General features: G+C 37.9%; 1 protein-coding gene across 4 annotated transcripts in view; it reads left to right on the top strand.

The window, feature by feature from the left end:
- LOC116767890 (dmX-like protein 2) overlaps positions 1–17,048 on the top strand; it is a 37,499-nt gene that overhangs the window by 18,379 nt on the left and 2,072 nt on the right. The window contains exons 28-61 of one of the 4 annotated variants that reach the window (XM_032658402.2): positions 708–771; positions 1,313–1,390; positions 3,738–3,860; positions 4,057–4,195; positions 4,394–4,573; positions 4,762–4,983; positions 5,181–5,356; positions 5,540–5,677; positions 5,952–6,067; positions 6,140–6,377; positions 6,540–6,780; positions 7,001–7,118; positions 7,232–7,437; positions 7,504–7,740; positions 7,946–8,178; positions 8,454–8,626; positions 8,714–8,814; positions 8,899–9,143; positions 9,328–9,519; positions 9,586–9,707; positions 9,942–10,084; positions 10,376–10,538; positions 10,927–11,029; positions 11,440–11,586; positions 12,088–12,269; positions 12,660–12,768; positions 13,263–13,346; positions 13,763–13,823; positions 14,087–14,322; positions 14,640–14,709; positions 14,789–14,863; positions 15,106–15,323; positions 16,066–16,171; positions 16,853–16,952. In XM_032658402.2, coding sequence (XP_032514293.2) covers positions 708–771; positions 1,313–1,390; positions 3,738–3,860; positions 4,057–4,195; positions 4,394–4,573; positions 4,762–4,983; positions 5,181–5,356; positions 5,540–5,677; positions 5,952–6,067; positions 6,140–6,377; positions 6,540–6,780; positions 7,001–7,118; positions 7,232–7,437; positions 7,504–7,740; positions 7,946–8,178; positions 8,454–8,626; positions 8,714–8,814; positions 8,899–9,143; positions 9,328–9,519; positions 9,586–9,707; positions 9,942–10,084; positions 10,376–10,538; positions 10,927–11,029; positions 11,440–11,586; positions 12,088–12,269; positions 12,660–12,768; positions 13,263–13,346; positions 13,763–13,823; positions 14,087–14,322; positions 14,640–14,709; positions 14,789–14,863; positions 15,106–15,323; positions 16,066–16,171; positions 16,853–16,952 — 5,139 coding nt within the window. Of the gene's footprint in view, positions 1–707; positions 772–1,312; positions 1,391–3,737; positions 3,861–4,056; positions 4,196–4,393; positions 4,574–4,761; positions 4,984–5,180; positions 5,357–5,539; positions 5,678–5,951; positions 6,068–6,139; positions 6,378–6,539; positions 6,781–7,000; positions 7,119–7,231; positions 7,438–7,503; positions 7,741–7,945; positions 8,179–8,453; positions 8,627–8,713; positions 8,815–8,898; positions 9,144–9,327; positions 9,520–9,585; positions 9,708–9,941; positions 10,085–10,375; positions 10,539–10,926; positions 11,030–11,439; positions 11,587–12,087; positions 12,270–12,659; positions 12,769–12,936; positions 12,994–13,262; positions 13,347–13,762; positions 13,824–14,086; positions 14,323–14,639; positions 14,710–14,788; positions 14,864–15,105; positions 15,324–16,065; positions 16,172–16,852; positions 16,953–17,048 lie in introns of all 4 variants that reach the window. The other 3 variants (XM_061523582.1, XM_061523583.1, XM_061523584.1) reach the window with 3 other exon arrangements.

Here is a 17,048-nt window from a genome sequence, read left to right as displayed (position 1 = left end):
CCGCAGAAAGTGACTGTTTGGTGCGGATTTTGGGCCGGAGGCGTGATTGGTCCGTATTTTTTCGAAAACGATAATGGTGTGGCCGTCACCGTCAATGGTGAGCGATACCGGTCGATGATAACCAACTTCTTTTGGCCTGAAATCGAGAATATGGATCTGGACAACATGTGGTTTCAACAGGACGGCGCTACGTGCCACACAGCACACGCTACGATGGAAGTTCTGCACGAGCAATTTCTGGACATGGTCATCTCGCGCGGAGGCGACGTGAACTGGCCACCGAGATCGTGCGATTTGACCCCGCTGGACTTTTTCTTGTGGGGTTTTCTTAAGTCGCAGGTCTATGCCAACAAGCCGCAAACCACCGATGCCCTCAAAGTCAACATACGCCACGCCATCGATCAAATACAGCCCGATTTGTGCGCCAGAGTCATCGAAAATTGGACCTTTCGTGTGCGCGCCACCAACCGAAGCCGTGGCGGTCATTTGAATGATGTCATATTCCATACATAATGGGGTCGATAGACCTTCCAAATAAAAAAAAAATTTCGCAAATATCTTTCCTACATGTATTTTTTTTTGCATTTCAAAGATCAAGCGCCCTTAATGGAAAACCCTATATATATTATAGACTTTTTTTAATCACTCTTTAATAAATATTGCATACCAATGTGAAAATAACGAAAGTGAATTTGATTGTTAAACAGATGTATCGGTGGATCCTACACTAGTCGCAGTTCACAAGGAGACGAAGACAGCATATCAAGACAGGTATCAATATAATATATATTTTTATCAGCACATGATTCAATGTAGCTTTATCGAATGACACTGACGGCAAATCATATATTCAAAGTACATAGCTTTAACATTGAGAGGTTGTAGTAACCTCAAACAATAAGTGGCTACAAAGCTCACCTGTTTTAATAACTATTAGTACAGAACTTGTGTAGAAATTACACGATAACATTTACATTACTCCAGTCGAGGCATGTGATCAAGGCTTTGTGATCTATAAGAATAGACAATGTCTTGAAATTTTTCAAATGTATCATTCGCTTCATATAGCAAGAAATATAGTGAACTTGAAAGTGAACAATGCCTGATGTTGGGCTTGCATGACAAAAAAAACAAATATCCACCAAAATTTCAAACCATCAATTCGTATTGGCTTTTAAAACATCCTCATCAAATTAGTTACATCCGCTTGAACGACGCCAGTCTGAGCAAGCCATATTTTCCCCTGCCTCCTCCCTGTCCTACGTCACTGCCCCCCCCTCCCACCACTGGCACGTGAGCACGTTTGTTACAGCGCGGGTGGTCACGGTCGCGCACTCTGTCCGTGTCGTTCGCCGCGGGCGCAGCCTCGCCTCTTGACGGCGTCACGCAGGTCAGCTTCACACGATGTTGTTCGCTGTTCTTTATAATATTTGTCTATGGTTATTGACATTTTTTTTATTGTTTTATGTTGTATCCGATGGTGAAGCTTCTTTCTATTTTATTTTTTTTAATAATTTTTTATTATATCCGTGTTTAATGTTATTTATGTTAACAGATTTTCTGTTTAATGAATACACATAATTATAATTAATTAAATTGTATGGTTTAACAGAAAAATATTATTTAGTATTTATGTAATGTAATTTAATATTTTTATTATTAACTGCACCTCATACTCTTTATTTTAAATTTAAACATCTGCACATTATGTACACATTTACAACGTGATTTTTTGTATAGTGCAAGCCTGGAAGTAGTTTCCTCAAAATGTGTAGCGCAATGGACTGGTTTTCAAATGAAACTGACAAAATTACAAGCATTTACAATTGTCCCGATTTCTCCGCAAAAATATGGTCATAGCCACACACACACACGTTCGCGGATGTTACACGCAATGCGTGGCCGGTTCGTGTCGCAGTGGCCGGTGGCCAGTTCGTGTCGCAAATTTTCCATCACACTATTAACAGGCTCTGGACTATCAGAGTGATAAATTAACCGTAAATAGGTTTTCATTACACTAGCAACGTATTTAATATTCGTGGTGTAGGTGGTACCGACAGCAAGCAAGACAATAGCCTTATTGGTATACAAAGAAACTTAAAAACGATACACAGATAATATATACCTACATATTTACGTATTCTGGCGTGTTTAAAAATGTTAATCACACCTGTGTACAACAATTATTTTTACTTACAGTTTTCAGTCGCATTTTGATCGATAATTCACTGTCGCGTAGTGATTTTTAAGATATTTTTTTATTTAATTGTGTTGCTGTTTTATTTAGTTTATTTTAATTTAAACTATTAACGAATATTTGAATATAATTTTCTTTATTTATAAAAACAAACGAAGATTAATTAATACATAAGGATCAGCTAGCGTGGGCTTATTTATTTATCTCATACTCTTTACTGAGCTCATTAACATTTTTTATAAGGGTTCCAAATATGAAACAATAGACGTCTACTTAGATAAAAGAGTCTTTTCTTAAAATTTGTAAAGAGTAAAATAATATAAAACTAAAATATTTTTGGGAACAACAATAATTTTTGTAAAATCATAAACTTAAGAGCGTGAGAGAATTTTCTAGTACAGTAGTTTTGCAGATGTTTTGAAAGTGATAAAAATTATTTATTTATTTTACCGTACGTCTGTTAGTTATTTGTCTCGGTTTCGAACAATCACTGTTTATATCATTTTACCGTAAATTTACTACACATAACTTAACAATTGTTCAAGATGTCCACCTCTTTCCCTAATACACAAACGAGCGCGCTTGCGCATTTTTCGCTTTAAGCGTTTAAGAATATACGTATTTGTTTTTACACTTTGAAATGCACTTTCAATTTTATTTTCGAAGTCATTCTTACTTGGTGGTTCCGACTGGTACACCAAGTCTTTGACATGACCCCACAAGTAAAAGTCGAGAGGTGTTAAGTCTGGAGACCGCGCGGGCCATGGAATCGTCCACCTCGACCAATCCAGCAATCACTATATTCTCTATTGAGATGCTCACGTACTTCTCGTGAGTGATGCCCTGGTGCTCCATCGTGCTGGAAATACAAATCGTCACGATAAATAGTTAGCGGCAGGTCGTCTAACAAATCGGGCAGTGTACTTGACAAAAAATGCTCTAATATTAAACTGCCCTTCGAAACGCCTTACTGCAACGGATGCATTATCATTAGACAACGCCAGACAACGCACCAATTCGGTGTATTGCGAATTTGAATAGCTAAACGACATCGTTACAATCACGTGTTTCGCGCGGTGATAGGGGTGCAGGTGGGGACTCCTACGAAACCGCACATTTTTATCGAACATTGAGGTCCGAGTGGCGCGTGCGACGCTGGCCGGGGGTGTGGTCTCGGCTGTTGGAAGGTTACGCGGGGTAGACAACACAGGGAGCGCGAGCAAGTGACATGTTTGGCCGCGCGCAGACAATATATATAACTATCTATTATTTTACTGCACATTAGAGTGTCCCATTTGTTTGTTTAATTGAATTTTTCGATAAAATTTAACATCATTTGAAAACCAGTCCATTGAATTATGTTACTCATTCTGAGCAAACTATTTTCGGGCACTATACAAAAAAATCACGTTGTATATGTTACTGCATTATAAGAATACAGTCATATCAGCTTAAGGTATGCTTGGTCAATCCTAAACATGAACTTTAATTATTTTTTTTTAATTTTATAATCTTTCTAAATTTTTCTTTCTTAATATAGATAACCGAAGACGTTCAATTGGATTACGCAGAGTTAACATCAGTACCGCCCCTGCCATTGTGGACGTTACTTGTTGCTGACAAGGAATCGGCACATAACCCCTCAACTATACAAGAAGCTAAGGTAAAATAACTGAACAGCACTGTACTTATTACATCAGTTTAGTTCAGGGAGTTTTATGCCTAACAGTTTATGTCATGATTTTGACTAATACGGTTTTATGGTTGAGATAATAAATAAATAGTCGTCATTCTAAAAAAACTCTTAGATGTAATTAAGTACTTAGCCACTATAATATACATTAAATTCGTTGTTTTAGGATTATAATGAACTATTTGAAGGATCTATGGAGGTCGAGGACGATCTGGATGCTCTTTTGTTAGAAGAAGAGGATGGGATCGATCGAAGACCCTCGATGCCTGAGAGACAATTGCTTTCTCACTTCGGACCAAGACAAGGTTATTTTAATTAAAGGATCTTACGCAGAGTTTTTTTTAATGTTCGACTTTATGAAATTAAAGAAGTTGGTTATTTTTTTTAAAAGAATAAAACGAATTGGTCATTTTAAAATCTTAATAGTGACCAAAAAAATGTTCAGGCTGGGAATGAAAGAAAAAAAGGAGCAAAAGTCTTATATCTTGAACTAATTTCAATAGGTCGTATTCTATCTCGTCTGCTGACTCACACACATCTTCCTGGTTTGAGTTCATTGGACCAGATGCACCTCCTGGCGTTGGCTGACACCGTTTCCACTTGTGACGCTGACTTTGCGGAGAGACTCACCAATTGTGCCAGAGTAGATGTGACCCAGGGACAAGGACAGGAAATTCTACCCGGTGTGTAATTTTATACGTCCATTCTCGAAGTTTAAAACTAATGAGAACAGCTTATGTTAACTAATGAGAACAGCATATTCTTTCTATCAAAAATTGTTACTTCCATATTTCAATCAGAATAACCGATGTTATTTATGTGTGGCAAAAAAAAGCTAGTTTTACTTAATTATTTAATTTTCATTGAATAGACTCGCTGGATGACTGCGGGCTGAGATTCCTTCTAGCAATGAAACACTACGGATACCTGGCACGTTGTCTTCCGTTAGCCCAACGAGCTAGCCTTCAGCGAGCTGGTGTTGGAACCTGCAATCTAGTGTGGGCCTTCCACTCTGAGACCCACGACCAGCTCTTGGCTCTCATACCCGGTTATACTAAGGGACAGGCGAAATGGTCTACTATGAGGGAATTGGGTAAATACTAAATATTACATTTTGATATAATTTTACGCAATAGTCCATTGTAATCATTACCTTTCGTCATTTTAATTCTCATATTTTTGAAAGGAAAATACAAACTAAACATATAGTATGGTGATCTCCGAGTACAAATCGGCAATGCATAAGCAAAAAATTGTTTACAACTTTCTTTTACCCATCAATTCCTCCAGGCGTGGGGTGGTGGGTGCGCGGTGAGCTGTTACGGACATGCGTTGAACGTTTAGCTCGTGCCTCATATCTCGCCAAACAAGACCCTATGGATGCGGCGCTATATTACCTAGCCATGCGTAAAAAGACCCTCCTATGGGGTCTGTTCCGATCACACAGAGATGAAAAGATGACCGCTGTGAGTGTACCTTATGCTATATTCATTTAATAATTTTTAGTTATAATCCGTTTTATAATTTTATAACACTACCCGAGTGTATTCACGGTTATATTGTACGTCTAATTTAAAAATAGAAGTCTTTCCCATCTACCTTATGATGTATTTTATAAATAATTATTTTTGATAATGTACTTTGTACAGTTCTTCGCCAACGATTTCTCGGAAGATAGATGGCGTAAGGCCGCCTTGAAGAACGCGTTTGTGTTACTTGGGAAGCAGCGATTTGAACATGCAGCAGCTTTCTTCCTGTTGGGAGGAGCTTTGAAGGATGCTTTGGAAGTTTGTATATGTTTTTATCATAATAATAATAATACTGAAGGTGCCAAACACATCGGTCAATGGTCAGAGTACAAATCAAACTTCTAATACTTGTACTTTCGTTATTATATTTTGTTTGAGAGTCTAAAAAACGTAAGATTAAGTTAAACGCAGATCTCCAAGGCCCTACCTTGTCTTCCATTACTTAACAAAGTCAGGTACCATAGATATTAATGAAGCCGTCTAAACAACATTGTAACATTTTTTTTCTCAACACAACATACATCGTCCCCAGGTACTCATGACACGTTTATGCGATTTACAACTGGCAATGATTGTAGCTCGTCTTTATGAATCCGACAGTGCCCTTCCGCCCAGCTTAAAGAAATTACTGATGGATGAAATACTGGGGTAGGTTATATGGGACAGAAAATACTTAATAATTATAATATTCGTAAAATATAATAAAAATTAAAATTGCAGAGGCGAAACGGAAGATCAAGAAATAGATCTAGAACACGCTCACCCAGATCCATTTATCCGATCCATGGCGCTATGGGAACTTAAACGCTATGGTGAAGCCTTAGATACATTATTGAGTCCGGCAGGCAGGCTTCATGCTGCCAATAATAAAGATAATGAACCGATGCCAAGCGTTTTTAACTTCTACGTGTATCTAAGAACTCATCCTCGTTTGAAGAGGCATAATATGCCTAGCCAGGTAAAACTAACAGCTAATGTTTATTGATGTGATATATTAAGCGTTGTTTATAATGTCCACAGTCGCAAATTTATGACACGAACTTATCATATTCCTAATATAAATATCACGTTGTTTATGTTATACCTTAATTTACTGATTAATTATTGCTTTCTTTTCTAGGGCGGTACATTAGCTCTTCTTCAGCAAGAGCCGGAGGAAGGCATAACTCGTTTGGAGCGTCGTCTATACTTCCAGACTGCGCATGGTCATTTTAAAGCCGGCTGCCCTGCCCTGGCCTTAGAAGTGCTATCTAAGCTGCCAGGCCGCGTCCGTGATGAACGTCCTCGTACTGGACCCACATCAGCCCCGTCTGTAGACCACGCGGTCATCCACTCGGGGCAGCTGGAGGAAACACCCAAAAGTAGGGCCCATTCACGTTCGCTTGTACGTCCCTGTGTCTTTATTAGTTATTGGCTTTTATGGAATTCTTTGTGTGTTTTTTGTTTTGGGCTTACTGGCTTTAATATTCTGGTGTCTCTGCGAAAAAAAAGGACTCTGTTTTTATAATATTTCTTGATTATATTAAATAAATTTATAGGAAAAGATTCTGTAACTTAAAAATTATTCGCTTATCTTCTCAGAAGCTGAAGAATCGACCATGGATTGGGGCACATCAACGTCAATAGACTGGGGTGCGCCAGTGAGCACCGAAAAGAAAGACGAACTGGTTCTATCATGGGATGATGATGAAGACAATAAGTGAGTTAATGCCTTTTAAATGATAATTTCTCATAACATTATTTCTTGTATGAAATTTTAATTATATAATTTTAATATCAACAAAATCTAATACGGCTTATATTATTTATTAGGTCAGAGGAGTCAGGAGCATCGACACCGCCGCTGGAAATTAAAATCAACAAAGAGGAAGAACCCCTTGTTAATGGAGTTGTGGACTCAGATAAACCAGAAGAACCGCCTACAGTGGATATAATGGCACAGCAGTTAAAGTTCGTCGCCTGTCTCAAAATATTGATGGAAGAATTGAGCACCCTTGCCACCGGCTTTGAAGTGGACGGTGGGTATTATAACTTAATTATTAGTTATTTATTACGTTATATTAAAAATGATATTAAAATCATAGGCGGGCATCTCCGTTATCAACTTTACATTTGGTTGGAGCGTGAAGTGGAAGCTCTTCGTCGTCTCTGTGGATATGTGTCAGCATCGGGGGCTGCCTCTGGCGGTGAACTAATCTGCGCTGATGGGGAATCCCCACCATTACCGGAAAAACCAACATTACATCAGCTGCTCGTGCGGGAGAAGTCAGATTTTGAGGCTAAAGTGCAACGGGCTGTGCGTAGAAAAAAATGGCTCAAAGGTAAATTTTTCATAAAAGCATATATTTTTATAGAGTGTTAACGATGGTCAACTGAATCATTAATGTCAGTTATACATTAGAGACATAAAATTTTAATTGTAATTTTAATCAATCAACGTTCTTTGCCATACTTTTTTACTTCTTTATAATTGTAGGGTCCTATTTAGCCCTTAACAGTCAGAAAACGACTAATTTATATTTCCAGCTAACGAAACTCTCCTGCGTACGCTTCTGTCATACTGTTCACTGCATGGTGCTGGCGGCGGTGGCCTGGCATCAGTACGTATGGAATTGGTCTTGCTGCTGCAAGAACTGGGACAGGACAAACAGCATCAGCAACTGCTGTCGCCTCTGCCGTTCCCGACAACATTGCCGCTATTAGCAGCTGCTGTTGCTACTAATAACACAGTCGTTGCCGATCCCGTGCGTCATTTACAAGTAAGGTTTCATCTTAAGGGGAATATTAATCATATAGCTTAATGGATTAACATTATTTGTTATTGTGAAGTGATATTGTATTTGTAAAAGCTCCAATAAAATCAAAATGTATTTCATTCATTTCTTAACGCATATTCACAAATATATATTAATCGGAACCGCTCATAACTTTATTTTCTAGATTTGTACAATAACTAGATCTCTGAATGAATTTCTAGTACATACAATTATGATGACAGTGATAGCATATAATCGCTCTCTTTGTCTATCATCAGTCTGTTGCTCACGACATGTTGGGCACGTTATCTGAGCTGGGTGTGCCTGGAGGGGGGGCATCCAGAGTGCTGCATACGTTACGAGAGTTGGCTGTGGCGCTATCCGCTTGTATATACCAGAGTTTATGCGACTCTGACACCTTCACCATCAAACATTCACATCACCACGACGGGTAAGTTATAAAATATTGCCTAAAGTTAGTTCACACAGGTATATTGTATTAAAGCGGTCTATGTTGAGCTTTGTAAATACGTTACAGTATGATAGCGGAAACTCCCGGGACGACTAACCTACTTGTGAGACCGCGACGGTACTCAGTGGAAGAACTGTCCGTAACTACTCCGCCTAATAAATGGCCAGGTGCAAAGTCTATAATTTACTAAAGCTATTACAATTCTTATATATAATTTACTAAAGCGGTACTGACTCGTTACCAATTTTTAGGTGTGTCAGCTCTTAGAGGCTTGGCTCTGCGAGCTGCGGAAGAGGAAGAAGCACCAAGATTACCAGTTCTACTGGCGGAGGCCTTCTGCGCTGTTTACTTGGCATTACTGGGATGGGCACTCGCAGCTAGAGACGCGCACTTACTTTATCGCCTAGCTGCACACACCACAGATAATAAAGCACATTCAAAATTATTCGGTGGAGGTGTAAAAAGATTACTTACGACCGCACCAGCTACGCCCCAGGTATATATACTCTTACTTATTATTATCATGTTCATTATTATACACCAAAATATGTTAGAAAAATTACAAAAAAAATAATATTTAAAATAGGTGACGTAAGACGGTCTCGACGTCCACCGATTTCTACTAGAGAATCTTGGAAACACTTGTTTTAATGTATTGTATACATATATTATGTTTTTAGCCAAAACTGGTTGAACGCACGGAAGGTACGTCAGTGTGGTCTTCGCTTCGAGAGAAGAGGGCTTTATTACACATGAGATTATTAGGTCTAGGACCCACCGCACCCCACAAGAACATACAGGAAGGTCGACCGACGTATCGAGAACAATTTGTACCTCCTCTATACAGCATACTGACTTTCCTCCTTACTAAGGTGATAAAAACAAGCAATGATGTATAGATGGTGTTTGAACAAGTGACTAAGATATGAATTTTACAGCCGACGCCGGAACAAGATCCTGACAGCAACGACTATGATTCAGCAGAATCCGGAGCTGATGAAGCAGAGGATAGTGGAAGTGATTGCGATGATGACGATATCTTCGATACTTCTAAAGTCAAGTTGGTGTTATTTCTTTCCATAATCTAAATAATGATTATGCCCTTGGAAATCTTAGTTTTTAGTAACTTTGACTGACTTAGACTTTCAGTCTAGCTCTTTTTATTTGCAAAAAAAAATTTAGGTTTCATAAAACTTGAAATAATATTCGAGTTTAAGGCTAAGATACTCCCATCCATATAAAATCTTCATTTCTCCTAATAAACTGCTTATCAGCTGTTAATTACCTGTTCCAGGACCGAGAAACGCCGTAAGGGCGCCAACATGGAACACTGTGATGTGGATTCGTACTCTTGGTACGTAATGCGAGTGGCTGTTCTGCGACTTGCACAGCACAAACTGCAGCACTTCCTGCAGCTCTGCGGAATAGAGATGTCTGGTGAGTTAGCCTTCACTTAAAATTTAAAGAGTTACAAGAAATAGTGGAATCTGATGTCATATCAATGAAGAAAAATTTTATGATGTAAATTAGGAACATTTTCTCATTTGCTTTGAACATTAATTCATAGTGGGATAGAAAGTTTGAAACAACAAGAGTCCTGAAACCGAGTTTAGTACGTACCGAAATCCTTGATCTCAGTCTTCGCTTTCTACTTACAGCAAATATTTCCATGTATTTATTATGGGGTTATTAAGAATTTATTATAAAATATGTTGAATCGTGTTCCAGAACTGGCGACTACAAGTCCCACAGTCCACGGAGCGCTCCGTCGCCTGGAACAGTGGCAGCAGCAGTTGACTGAGACCTTGGAGTCACGCGCGCCGCCCACAGACTATATACCGGGCTGCTTCCCGGAACAAATCACCACAGGACCGCCCATTAACAAATACAGGTCGGATATGATCAAAATATATATATACATAATATAAAATATCAAAATGTCTTTTTGATTAAAAATACTTCACATACCATGTGACGGCTGGGATTCTGTACGTCTGTTATTTCGAACTATTATGGTATATATCATCGGTATAGATACAGCTGCATTCCATTAATAAATGTAAATTTTCCTAATCATACCAAGTTACTTGTTAACTTTCTATATAATCTTTTCATATCTAAAATAAAAAATCTGGAACCACTAAAACGCACTCCGGTATCTAGTCCCACTAAAACAAGAAAAAGTGCGCAGGGGACGTCTATTTATAAAAATAGGACTTCTAGATGTTATTATAATAATGAATGTAACACTTATTTATTGATTACATGTAATATTTCAGATGCCTCTTAGAAAAACACAACACGCCGTTCAATTCTGCTCTGTATAGCTCAGCGCCCGCGCGCCGTTTGTGGAATTATCTCGTCCGACAGGAACAAGTCCAGGTTTGTTATAGCATTGCTCATAATATGTTGTCATCTAACGTCTCAAGTAAGGTGATATTTTTATTTTTACACCTAAGGTATTAATTTATTTGAAAATTAATCTTATTATACATTATTACATAATGCACCTTATTATATATACACAAGAATTTTATAATACTTAAATTCTTTTCAGTATTTTACACACCCCATATATATAGTATATAGTTGTTTTTGAACTTAAACAATATGACTAAAACCAAACAAAGCAAACATCTTTATAATTGTAATCGTGTTATATTAAATAGCTTCTAAGAAATGGTTTGAAATTTTTATCGCTAAACGTATTTCCTAGATGATGAATTGATGTCAATATTAAAAGAAATTAATTGTAGTAAGTAATTTAATATACTAATAACGTGTGTACACAGGAGGTGTTTATTCGCGCTGTGTTTTCACGCCGTCGCACATGTTCGGAATCACACGAGCGGGCGCCGCGAAAGGACGACGATCTGCACAGTCCTGTAAGGATCATACACAAGGAACAGGACTCCATAGCGGCGTTCTGTCTTAACAGGGTCAGTACAATCGTGAGAGGCTTAGACTAGGTGATTTAAAGTATATTTGTATGACGGAGCAATATTTATAAGGAAAAGGTTCACACCATATATAAAAAGGCTACAGGAGAATTCGTTCCCGAACAATTTTTAACTGGTTGACATCTCGATTGAAAAATTCATCATTTTAAAATTATATTAGGTATTGAAAATGTAATTAAACTAAGTTATAAGTAAAACTCAAATAATTGCTAATGTTTTAGTCAAAATACAGACAGGGTTCAAAAATATATTTATCAGGGTTTCATTTTAATTTGCAACAATATGATGGGTGACCGATTACAACGGCTTCGTTGGCAGTGACTTGTTGAAGATCTGTCTACGTGCTATCAATTTCAAATGGTTTAAAACTAAGTTATCTTAAAAAAAATAACCACAATCTCTATTCTCTGACAAAACAAGATAACCCATAAACTCATTTTCGAATAGTTATTTAGATCCATGTTTCGGTACACGTTTCAGGTCGGTGGAGGTCTTTTAGCGGTGGCTACGGCTCGTGAGGTCCAGGAGATGGATGTGTCGTTGCTGTTGCGCGGAGGAGCCTGCTGGGCCGAGGACGAGTGTGAGGTTGACCTGCTGGCGCTGGCCTCCGACCCCGCCGCTCTGCCTGATACTGGCTTCCTGCTCATACAGCATCATGATAAGTACGTACACAAAATATACTATTTACATACTAGCAGTTAGGGAGAGTCGAATAGATAACCGTCGGAATCGCCTTAAGACAAAACAATATGATACTAAATGTAATATTACAATAGAGTGGAAATGAGGAATCTATAGAATGGTATTTTGTGATGGTGTAAATAGACCTTCGTATGTACTCATCATGTGGAAAAATATCAATATTCGTCATTTTGTGTATGTAATGTTACTTACATTAACAAGATAGTTACAATTAATACAGTAATAATATAAGTTAATCTACAATTCTTACAATTAATTTCTAAATAATGTTGCTCATATCTGATGGTTACGATTTACAACTCTGTTTTTGTTATATTCTGGAACAGATGATTATATTGTGTAATTTTTAGACAAAATGGCGGTTCTGTACCCGGCACTGGCAACAATTCCCCGATGAACCCCAACTTGCCACAAGTACCTGTCGGAATGGCCAGTCAAACCGGAAGAGGAGCCAGTGTGGTAACGTCATCTAATATATAATCAAATAAGCTATACTAATTTATAACTAAGACGACTACTAACTCATCATAGACTAATCCATTGTTATAATATTTATAATAGCACTACAATATATCATATCCACAGACAAATATATATCCATAAATCATATAATATAAAAATCCACAGCACGAGCGAAGGCCAAGCCAATCGAACCCAACTGGCTACGAAGCGTACGTTGTCACAGTACGTGAATGATTCTCTAGCATTCTGACCAACTGATTGGGAGAATGAAGATCTGATAACAGTAACATTACATTCGATTCATTCGCTCACTCAGTCGGTACCGGTCAGTTGGAATGGTGTGGGTCTTGTGTATGACGTGATGCGTTCCATATAGCTTCGCTTATACGTTCCTTGGGGTTACATAGCTAGGTGATCGATTAGGTGATGACTCCCGAAGGGTGATGAGGTGATGATAGGTGATGAATGTGTGTAACCGAGATGTGCCGCAGGTGAAGGGCCTGCAGTTCCCGGGTTGCCACGACGCGAAATACTGTCGGCTGGTGCTGCATCGCTCCAAGCTTCTCATGAAACCGGTCAGTTACAAACCCCAGCCCTAAGTGTACGTTCACTCACCCGGTTCCACATGTATTAAGAAACGACATTGTTTGCGGTCTTCATCCAGCGATCCTTGTTTTTTTAATTTTTCTTTTTTAATTCTTATTTCGATTGATTGATTAATTATTTTTGCCCTCACCAGCTAATCACATCGATTTCTTTACCTTTTTTTGGTTATGATCATGTTTGATTTATTTTTCTCATCTCATGGTAGACACCGGCCTCTTGTTACTAGTTGTTTTATTTTATAGGTATCGATCATGTTATATTTGCTTTGGTTGTATTAATAGGTGCTTGCTATTTTTTGTATTTATTTTCTTTTTTTTTTAAGTCTATTTATGTGAAGAAAAATTACAGAAATAACTATATAAATATCAATGATTTTTTTTATTAGGTGCTGAAACATAAAATCGATAACATCAAAAGAATGGCTGCACATCCTTCTCAGCCACTATGTAAGTAAAGGTCTTGTGATTAATGCTTGATCTTATTGCTGTATGTTAAACTCATACCGAACAGACTCAAATAATAAATGTATCGGAACGTTTCTGCAACAATACAGACATTTCTAATAACAGGAACAGAGACTTAAATATTTTTTTAGGAAATATATTATTGAATGTATTAGAAGCCTATGAAAATTATTAGTTTTTTTTTTGCTGTGAAGGACTCGCCTGAACAATTATATGCATTTTTGCTTAACAAAAATCCTATATAGATTTGACTGGTGGCGCTGATGGTTCCGTACAAGTGTGGGAGTGGGGTCACGGTTCGTGCGTGTGGTCGCCGCGTGCTCCTGGCGCCTTCGCCAAGGTGACCCGTGTTCGATTCTCGGACTATGGCAACAAGTTCGCCGCGTCAGACGCCGATGGGAACTTAGCGCTGTGGCAACTCCAACCGTCGGTAGCACTCGCCTCTGACACCATGTCAGCGAAAGCCAGGAGACCGTTCTTTGTAAGTAACGTCATCGTTTTGAACTTCAATTCTTTATATATCTAAGGTTTTGGTTGAGGCAGTATTTAGCTTATGCAGAAACTAGGAAATTTTCATGCCATATATTTTAATATGATTTAAAAAATTCCAGATTTTTATATAATCATTATTTATTGAATATCCTGCAAGTATATTTTGTGTCACGTATTTTGTATGCTATCTGTATTTAGGTTAATTTTGTTTTCCGTTTACTACGACGAATATTCTTCATATTTGATAGTTAATTTATCGTTTCACCAATAGCGAGAAAGTCATTAATTCTTGTAATGAACTTTCAGACCCACCAATGCCACAGTAAAGGTATCAGCGATTTCGTGTTCCTGGGTTCATGTAGTTTGGTCGCTACAGGTACGAATGCCACAATGAAGATATTTCGAAATATTACGTTGAAAAATTATCATTACATTTGTTCTTTATTCTGTTTCAGCCGGTCATAGTTCCGAGAGCAAAAACGTCGCCATATGGGATACATTGATGCCAATCAAGAAGGCATTAGTCGTTTGTAAGTTCCTCAACCAATGAAGATCGCTAGAGCAAAATTTTCTGTATTCCCCTCTCTCTTAGTTAGAGTCTCCTTATAAATTACACCAACGTCATGTGTCAATATTATACTGGACTATGTAAAGAGCGATTATTGGATGAACAGAGTCGCGACTAGAGCCTAAGAACTTTGATACTGCTGAGATCGCTCACCTCTATGTTTTTTATATGCCATTCATGTGTTTTTTATATCATATTGTAAAGCGTGGACGTGTCACGAGGGCGGGGCGTCGTGTGTGTCGTGGGCGGGCGGCGCCGGAGCGCTGGTGTCGTGCGGTCGGCGAGGTGACGTACTAGTGTGGGACGTGCGCGCTAGGGCTCCGCGACACAAGCTGCACGCCCACCACGCACCCATCAAGTGCGTCGCGCTGTCGCCCAAGGAGGATTACTACGCTATCGGCGCTGCGGATGGTGACATCAAGGTCATATATATTCTTAGAAATCTGTTCGTATCCACGTTGATATTATATCAATAGTGAATATGATTAAGTAAAGCACTGCTTGAAGTCTGAAGATAACCTTTAATATCGACACCTCTACGTACGGGTAGGGTGTATATAAACCTCTTACGTAACATAGCTGCTTCACGAACTGTATTCATCTCTAAAACTATTGTTGCTGTATTTAAACTCTACTTTCTGCGTCCAAGCTTGTGGCTTATTTCCGAACTGTTCATTGTTTGTGCGCTTCAAGTACATCCAAGTTGTGATTCCACACGTTCAATAAAGCTATTTTAATTATAATCACATTAGTCGAATCTTATATCATTTTTATTTATAAAATAAAGTTCCTCAGCAATTCATATAAAATCTGTTTGATAATTATTTTTAAATACCTAGCACATTAAATTTACGACTGTTATTTAAGTATTTCAGTTTTCAATTAATTAAATTTCTGTATATATTTTTTTTTCATACATCTTATATGTATATAGATTATTATTTTTGCAGTATGTTTATTGCTACTGACATATTATAATTATCTTTTTCTTTATCTAACGCTGTAGGTGTCTAAAAGTTTATAACTAAAGGTATATTCCGTCCAGACAATAAAGAATAAAAAGTAAATTTTTTTTTTATGCAAGGCTCACAGTCAGTGCGCTTATAATTTTGTCGTTTTAAAAATCTATTATATTTATTTATTTGTGAGTATTATAACTTGCAGGTGTTCTCGTTGGCGACTCACCAACTCCTGCACACGTTCGCTGGAGAGCATGCGAGGAGTTCATTCTTCAAACATATAGGGCAAGGAGTCACTCAAATACATATAGGTGAGAATTATATATTTAACTAGGAACGAGGTACCAGCCCCGGCTTCGCACGGGCTCTTTACAAAAAATATGAAATAGCCTATTTAATTTTGAGAACTATTAAACTTATATTATGATAACTTACAAATGGTACGCCCGACTTAAATGACTCGAAAAGTAATTTACAAATACTGATGTAGGCTTGAAAACGAAGTAATTTATTCCAAGAAAACTTATTTATGTAAATAGCTTTCCAATAAACGCTTTAGGAATACCAATTTTTAAAAGTTATAAATTGGATATAGTATGTTATCCTTGAGGTATAGACATACGCCACCGCGGACTTTTTTGGAGACCTATTTAAGACACACTATTTCACAATATATTATTTTGTTATATCTCAAAGACTTAGGCAGCTTTAGGTTTTCTGTTTATTGCGAACAGACAGACAAGCGGACGCGGCGAGGGACTTTGTTTTATAATATGTATTGATGATTATCAAAGAAAACATTGCCAGTCCGTACCTCACTGTAATAATTACCATATTTAATTTTCCCCTCTTTTTATTAGCTTTAAGTAATAAAAAAAATCTGTTAAACCAGGAAGTTTTCGCATATAAGGTTCTTATTCTGAAACAGAGTCTTAGATAAATCGTTTAATTTCTTTAGTCAATTATTAAATTAGACTTATTATATTTTCCAGATAATGCCAATCGTCTGTTCTCGTGCGGTGCGGACGGCACTATGAAGGTGCGCAAGTTGCCCGACAGAGACGCGCCCCTACATCACCACTACCCCGCATAGTGAGTATATACACACACACACACACACACACACACGTCCACGTGACATACTCACACGCGCGCGCATTCGTTCATTCATACACGCATTAACAAACA

The sequence above is a fragment of the Danaus plexippus genome, chromosome 19 (assembly GCF_018135715.1).
Source record: "Danaus plexippus chromosome 19, MEX_DaPlex, whole genome shotgun sequence".
NCBI lineage: Eukaryota > Metazoa > Arthropoda > Insecta > Lepidoptera > Nymphalidae > Danaus > Danaus plexippus.
This window is presented reverse-complemented; position numbering and strand designations above follow the sequence as displayed.